The sequence below is a fragment of the Cannabis sativa genome, chromosome 6 (assembly GCF_029168945.1).
Source record: "Cannabis sativa cultivar Pink pepper isolate KNU-18-1 chromosome 6, ASM2916894v1, whole genome shotgun sequence".
NCBI classification, from domain to species: Eukaryota; Viridiplantae; Streptophyta; class Magnoliopsida; order Rosales; family Cannabaceae; genus Cannabis; species Cannabis sativa.
Window position 1 is genome coordinate 5,396,925 of NC_083606.1, and position 8,709 is coordinate 5,405,633.

At 31.6% G+C, this 8,709-nt stretch overlaps 1 protein-coding gene across 1 annotated transcript; it reads left to right on the forward strand.

The window, feature by feature from the left end:
• The first annotated feature begins 4,575 nt into the window (after positions 1-4,575).
• LOC133039107 (mitogen-activated protein kinase kinase kinase 20-like) lies at positions 4,576-6,000 on the forward strand. Its single transcript, XM_061117916.1, has one exon. The coding sequence runs from the start codon at positions 4,576-4,578 to the stop codon at positions 5,998-6,000; it is 1,425 nt and encodes a 474-aa protein (XP_060973899.1).
• Positions 6,001-8,709: the final 2,709 nt, after the last annotated feature.

Consider the following 8,709-nt stretch of genomic DNA (forward strand, 5'->3'; position numbering starts at 1 on the left):
GGAGATTGGGGTCTTTATTTGTTCCTTCGGGTTCGAACATAGACTTGGAGCACTGGGTGAAACCGATTATGGGAAAGATTAAGGTAAATGTTGATGGCGCAATCTTTGCAAATGACGGAAAGTTTGGAGCGGCTGGTGTGGCTCGAGACCATGATGGTCGGTTCATAGAAGCCTTCACGGCCCTCTTGGAGGGATTTGTGGACCCGGCCATAGCTGAAGTTGTGGGAGTAAAGGAGGCTCTGAGTTGGATCAAGAGACACCAATGGGGTCGGGTTGAAGTTGAGACGGATTCTTTGGTTGTTGTTCAAGCAATTCGAGGTTCGGTTAACATTCCATCTCCATTTGGTCAACATGTGTATGCTTGTCGTACATTGTTGGCTTCCTTACCTTTAGTCACGATTAATTTTGTTAAACGTTCTGTAAACAAAGCTGCACACTGTCTTGCTCGTAGCTCTTGTTTGTATTCAGATCGTATTTTCAGTGAGAGTAATGCTCCTGCTGATCTTTTATCTATTGTAATGGTTGAAAGTTCATTCTAATAAAGTTTACCATTTTCCTTCAAAAAAAAAAAAAGGTCCGTGGCTAAAAGTATTAGTCACAAAAATTACAATTTGTTGTGACTAAATGTGTTTTTAGTCACAATACTAATTGTGATTAAAATTAAATTAGTTACAACTTGTAGCTAAAGACAATGTTTTAGTCACAAGTAAGTTTTTATTGCGACTAAAAAGTCATCTTTAGTCACAAAAAAATATGTTGTGACGAAAAAGTTATCACTAAAAGTAGTAGTTTTTTGTAAATCCTTTTTCATGTCATTTTGCTGTAACATGTATTAAACACTTGTAGAAATTCAAAAAAAGAAAAAAAAATCTCCAATTTATAATAACTTCATGAAATTTAAGATAAAATGTAACTCTTATTGACACACTTAAATATTGTTGGAGTTACAAAAGTTACAGAATAAAAACCAGATGTATACTTTTCAAAAAGATGTTACCTTTTAACAAATTATATTTTATGGAACATTAATATTCATAACATTATTTTATGATGTAATGATATTATTCTACCTTTGCTTCGACTTCCCTTTCCTGCAACATCTTAAGCCCAACATACCTGCTCAAATTAATCAAACACAAACACAAAACACTTATGAGATTTCTTATGAGGCCCAAATAATAGATATAATTGAATTATTATTACCATTTTATATGTTGTTTTTATATTAATGTTTTCCATTTAAATATAAATATCATAATGTAAATTGTAAATATTTATACAAAGTATTTAAAATTGTATCTTTTATATAAATTAAACGAATTATATGTTAATTTTTTTTTATATATACATTTTTAATTATTTTTACGTACAAAAATAACGTATAACCAACATAATACAATATAAATATAAAGTAACTTGAAAGTAATATAAAATAATATTATTGTAAAAACAACATAAAAACAACATTCTGTATCTTTATAAAAAATATTTAAATTCGTAAAAAAGTTGAAAAAAACTATAAATTCATATTTTGGATTTATATATAAACAAAAATCAAACCTTTTGATGATAAAATCGGTTATTGGAAAATCATAATAATTATTACAACTCATAACTTTTTTATAATCAAGGGTATTAATACTCAACAATTATGCTACATGCATACATTATAAATCTTTACTTATTAGTGAAATATTTTAAATTTATAAAAAACAGAAATATAATCCTGAATACATAACCAATAAAAATTATTTATTTGTAAAATGAATTTCATTAACTCTCTCTTTTTCTCCCCATTAATTAGCTCTATAAATTTTTTCAAGGACAATATAATTTAACTTACCGGCCTAACATCATGGTAGTGGCTTGAGGATTGGTCCCGGGACAGACACGAAAAAGTAGAACCATCCACAACGCGAAGCGAATTAACGCCCATAACTCGAAAATCACCATCCACAACTTTCCCAACCGTGCATCCACCATGGTAATGCCATATGGTTGTCACACTGCTTCGACAAAATTCTTCCATTGCCGACTCATCTGACTGATTCTTCGGCAAAGAAGGCCCAAAATACATAAAATTTCTCTCTTCATTAGAATCAACCATCTTAAATCGTTCCATAGATTTGTTGCTTAACACCTCACCGATCTTCTTCACTGCGCTAACACACTGGGAGAGGTCTTTAGGGTGAGAGAAGTAATTGAATTGCACATGTGGAGTGACTCTCACATCGTTGGATGAAGCGAACCATAGAGAGCCACTCGACAAGGGATGCCTTAGCTTTTCGCAAATGATGGCCATACCCAAAAAATAACACGAAAAATAATATAAAATCAACAAGAAAACTACATAAAAGTAACATGAAAATAACATCAAAATAACAATAAAAAATAACATACAGATAACAAAAAATTAACAACAAATTAACAAGATTACAACATAAAAGACCGTATTTTCTGTAAATAAAATTAAAAAATTCGTAAAAATGTTTAAAATTCCGTGAAACCGTATTTTTGTAATTTTTTTTTTATTGTTTTTATGTTTTTGTGAAATAATCCTTTTTTTTTTAATTAAAACTAAAGGGTAATTCTACAATGTACCCCCTTAAAAGGGATATACTGATGCACCCTTGACTTGTTTCGGTATCCAGAAGAACTTTTTAGTCTATTTTTTTTTATATTCATGTACGTTACAGCTATATAAGATAACCTACAAAATTTTAAAAAATTCAGAATAATTTACAATATAGAAAATAATGTTCAAACAGTCTATTTTACACGTGTATAAAATAAAATAGTCACGTGTGCAACACACTGTTTGAACGTATTTTTCGGCGTGTTAAACTTTTCCAAATTTCTTAAAATTTTGCAGGATGTCTTAAATAACTATAACATACATGACCATGAGAAAAAAATTAACTAAAAAATTATTTCGGGTGCTAAAACAGATAAGGGTGCATCAATGTATCTATTTTAAGGGGATGCATTGTAGAATAGTTTTTCTCCTTTTTTGTACAAGTGATTTTTATGTAAGAATGATGATTAAATCTACCAATTCTTTCTTTTTTTTTTTAAAAAAAAAAAAAAAACAATAGCTTATACAATAGAAATTTCATACGTATATGTATATATTTTTTTTGCATTGAATAAATTCATTAAAAATATAACAACGTCATACAGACTAGTTATGAATACTATACATCTTATGTTTATCAAATAAATACTATTTTTGTCAGGATAATCAAAATAATACTATAAACCCAACAAAAATAAAAGATATTCATATCAAGCCAAACAAGTTAATTATTCATTCGAAGAGCATGCATAACTAATCCACGAGCAACACAGGTTAGGGACACTCCTGGAAATCTGAATAACAAACTTGTAAAATTTTTTAATAATGATCTTAAAATCATTAGAGCGGGAACTCTGATAGTAAAAGCAATCATAGTTGTAATATCTTTGTAACAAACTGCAATCAAAACTCGCTATCATTTCTCTGAAAGCTTGAAGGGACAATAATGTTTTAACTGCAGATAAACAAAGAATATATTAGTGGGATGAAATTTAAAATAATGAGTAATTAGATATTATTGCAAATTTATATTTTATTTTTACTACAAATAAACAAAATAAGCATTAATAGAAAAAATTTATAAAAAAAAGTAACAATAGTCACTATAAATAAAAAAAAATTATAAAAAAAATGGAAAATAACTTATCTTGTCAAATACAATTAGTGTCTGAAGTATCCACTAACACTAATTCAATCATTAAAATAACTATTATAACTTAAAAAAATATCGATCTTTATAACCCAAGTAATCGATAACATTATATTGTAATAATCTAATTTAACTAAAACCATATCACAGTAATATTAATTAGTCAATAAAAAGAATAGAGAACGACCATCGTAATATTACTGAACTTAATTTCCAGAACAACGGAAGCAACCCATAACGATGTCGTTTCCTTAATTTCCACGTTAGTCAATTCATACGTATATTGATAAGTATAACATGTAGAACAATAATAATAATTATGAATACGCATAAATATCAATAAATATATTTATATATTTTATTTATTCATATAAAATCTCAAATCTTAATTAAAATAATTACTATTTATTGTAACTAACGATAATTAATTGACAGCAAACACTCATTAAATAATTACCAAAAAAATCTGTATAACAAATTATACATAAACTAATAATTATATAATTAAACCAAAAACTGACAAAAAAAAAAAAAAGAAGATAAATCTGGTAACTGATAAATTACAATAAAAAAAATCTCAAACAAACCCTAATACGAATGTGATTTATTTTTAGTTAAAAATGTATATATAAACCTAATACTAATAGGTTTATTCAAACCTTTTACCGTTAAACGCTAGTATAAAATTATATACGTATATGTCAAGAAATATATATTTATAATTTAAATTGTAAGGTTTCCTCTCCCACTTAGGATAGCGTTCTAATTATATATATAAACTTATCACTGTAGCTGATAACAAGAGAAAATAATAACGTTAGTGTTCTAAAAACATAGTGAATTATAGAAAATGATTATGAAGAAGAGAGGAAGAGAAGAAAAAGAAAAGAATTCGTTAGGAAAGAAACAAAGAAGCATATATAGAAGAGATGAAGAATGGGGATGGATGAGGGGTAAATTGTTGGGAGTTGGAGGTTATGGCTCTGTTTCCGAAGCGATTATCCCTGGCGAAGCTCGTTCTAGACCACCACAATTTAAAGACTTCCCGTCACTTTTGGCTGTAAAATCTGCTCATCCAGGTTCTTCTTATGCCGACCTCATAATGGAAAAGGTTGTTTATACGTCTTTGGGGTCCAGTCCTCACATCCTCAAGTTCTACGGCCACGATCATACATTTTCTGAAGAACATGATGGAAACTATGGCGGAATCATTTATAACCTGTTTTTGGAGAATGCCTTGGGTGGATCATTGAGTGGTTTGATCGAGAGAACAAAGGTTGGGTTGCTTGAGTCTCAAGCAAGAGTACACACTCGCTCTATTCTTAAAGGATTGGAGTTGATACACCATAAGGGTTTTGTCCACTGCGATATAAAACCATCCAACATTTTGATGGTTCATTGTGATGATGATAATCCTCATGGTGTGGATGGTTTGGTTGCCAAAATTGCTGATTTTGGTCTCTCTAAGAGAAGTAATGATGATTTTGAGAAACGAGTGAGAGGTACTTCGTTGTATCTGTCTCCAGAGAGTGTTTGCGAAGAAACTCAAGACCAGGCCTCTGACATTTGGGCTCTTGGGTGTGTTGTTCTTGAGATGTTGACTGGAAGTACGCCATGGGATGTAAATTTGGGGCAGGAAGAGCTGTTCAGCAAGATTTCTACTGAAACACCTTCTCTACCATCTTACCTTACTTCCACTGCTCAAGATTTTTTACTTGAGTGCTTCACCAGAGACCCCAATCAGAGACCTTCTGCTCAGATGTTGTTGAATCATTCGTTTGCTATGAAATGGGAAGAGGATTCCGAAGAAGAAGACCCAGAAGAAGAGGATTCTGAAGAAGAAGACCCAAAAGAAGATCCCAAAGACGACCTAGTAAAAGATCCCGAAGAAGAGGAAGATCCTGAAGAAGACCCAGAGGAAGATCCTGACGAAGACCCAGAAGAAGATCCCAAAGAAGAGAATACTAAAGAAGACCCTGAAGAAGATCCCGAAGAAGACACAGAGGAAGATCCTGAAGAAGACCCAGAGGAAGATCCTGAAGAAGACCCAGAGGAAGATCCTGAAGAAGACCCAGAGGAAGATCCTGTAGAAGATCGAGATCCCAAAGAAGAGGATCCTAAAGAAGACCCTGAAGAAGATCTCGAAGAAGACCCTGAAGAAGATCCCGAACAAGACTCTGAAGAAGACCCTGAAGAAGATCCCGAAGAAGACTCTGAAGAAGACCCTGAAGAAGATCTCGAAGAAGACCCCGAGGAAGATCCCGAAGAATCCTGAAGAAGAGGATCCCGAAGAAGAAGCTGATCTTCACAATATGATCCTTGCTAGAAAAACCGAAAATTGCAGTAACCTACATAATACAGAAACTCAACTAAGTAAAGAAAAGGTGTCAAAGAAATTAATTACAAACATTGTAGTATTACACTCTTTGAAAGAAAAGTAAAGTTGTCATGTTATACCTTATTTAAAGTGACAATCTCGCCACCCTCACCATATCTTTTCAAAATGCTCTACAGACAAATAAATAAATAACAGCAAAAAATGTAATAAATCATGAATGTAATTGTGTTTAGAGTCTGAAAAATAAAAGTGGCCATGCTTCAGAATGTAATAAATTATGCATGTAATAAGTGACTAAAAGACATTAATTAACAAGATATATTATAATACTATACTTGTACGATTAATTCACATATAGTTTCAGAAAGTTGTGGGAATAATGTTGTGCCAACTTAGTCAAATTGTATAATAAAGCTATAATTGATAAACTAATGCCTTTTGTTCATGTGTACACGAGACATATATATAGTTATATATATACATATATATCAGTGACATTTAAAAAGCACTCAAAATCAATTGCAAGTAAAGAAAAAGAAATATAAAACTATGTAAAATAATTTTTGGTGTGTTTCTTTAACTAGATAATTATACAATTGAGATGTCCCAATTTCACTATAAAATATTACAATTTTTGAATTATTAATTATTACAAAATGTTGTTTTCTAAAAGGAAAACAATTACTAACATTTTTTGACAAAACATGAAAACACGAAGTGACTAACACATCTATAAAATCAAACTTAAGCCTGAACAATGACTTTCCGATCGTAACATCATATATGAACTGTAAAAACCAATCAACCAATCAACAGATCAAACCGAAAGCGGTATAAATGAAAGTAACAACATATGAGAAAACCCATGTGAGAAAAATGGCATGATGATCCTCTAAACAAGTGCAAAAAACCAAATTGCAACACAAAAATATGTGCAGAAATCCTTACTATTTCTGTCTTAATCTGGTCAAAAGGTTGCTTGTCTAACTTGTCAATGCTTGAACAAATAGTTCTAAACTTGCCGGGGGGAACTCCACAAATTTCTAACATTCCATCTAGTAACTTCAAATGATTCAATTTTATATGTGATCATTAAGAAAGCAATAACAAACATTCTAAGTAAAAGAATATTTAACAGAAATGCACAAGTACTACAGTTAACATTGATACTTTACCTAGATAAAACCTACCCTGACATGTTTGGGTAAGATTTTTTTTTTTATGCTGAATATCAAAGAAGCACTCTTGGAAGTGTTTTGGTTAAAAATAAAAAGGCCTTTTTCATACACTAGGCCAAACGGAACCAACAACTACACAAGAACCTTGAGTAAGATAGCAAAATTCATGCCTTTAAATATCAAGTAGTGCAATTCATAGAGAAAACAAAATTGCCGATGAACATGAAGATCGGAAAGAGAAGTTACCTCATATTTTCTGATTTCCAGTTCATCCAGTAATTCGGTCAAAATCTGGCCCCATTCTTTCAATTGACCAGCAATATCAAAATCACATTGATAAAATTCATGATATCTTCCTTTAGATGGGTTGTCTCTTCTGCAAACCTTTGCTATGAAGGATGTTATGCCATTCATAGCCACAAATCTAGCAAAAGGAACAATTAAGTCACAAAGCTCCCCACCCTAACAACCAATTAGACCATCACAAAACCTTAGTTGTGACAAATTAGAAGCAATTAATTCATAAAAATTTTAAAAAACATATAGAAAGTTAATGTCATAAATCAAATATCAACTTCTTCCCCATATTTTTTTTTTTTTTTGTAAAAATCTCTCTTAGTTCAAATACCAGAGTATCCAAGCTGTAGCACCATGCCTCTCAAAAACATCTTCTATAATTGAAAAGGCTTTCTTTCTTATAGCCATTTGTTCTTTTGAGAAATCCCGAGTACCCTGAAATGTAACAAATATCCAAGTCAAAAATGTCAATTTTATTTATCTGTTAACTAAATGTCCTACAACCAAGAACACCATTAATAATATATAGTAAATGATTAAAATTTCAAGCTTGAGAAGTCTTCTAGTTTCATTGCTTTCCACAATCTCCTTCACTTTGATCAACAAGCTATCAAACTCAATGTCCTTTGGATCCAATAACCCTGAACTTGCACAAGCATCTAACTTACTCAATCTATTCTCAATCAACAGCCGTAAATTTGGGGGTTATTCTAAACCAACCATCCCCTTCAACTTAGACCCATTCAGCAATACCTTCATATTGCCATCCCCAAAATCCATCAAATGATATATCGCGGCCCCAATGTTTCCAGCGCAGTAGCCTCCTTTTGGGTCAAATCTAGCAAGTCAGTCTCTAGCCTTTGCGAGTTCTTCGTGTTCAATGCTTCATCAATTCGTACTTGTGCAAGGCCATTGGCAAATCAATGGCATAGATACCGATGAGGACGAGAGACTATCCCTTGCCCCCACCCTATCGTGGTAACAAAGACTTCGACTTTCTCTGCCATTGTATTTTAGGGTTTTTGGTTAGAGAATAGAAAAAAACCATTATCCTCTACAGGTATTCCATTTTGTGGACTCAGCCATAACAGATGAGAAGCCATACCATTCGACTTTTGATCTAATATAGTTACAGGTATTACAGTTATTACTTTTTTGAACATAATAGCTA

Coding starts and splice junctions, on each gene's coding strand:
- LOC133039107 (XM_061117916.1), top strand. CDS start 4,576: ATGATTATGAAGAAGAGAGGAAGAGAAGAAAAAGAAAAGAATTCGTTA.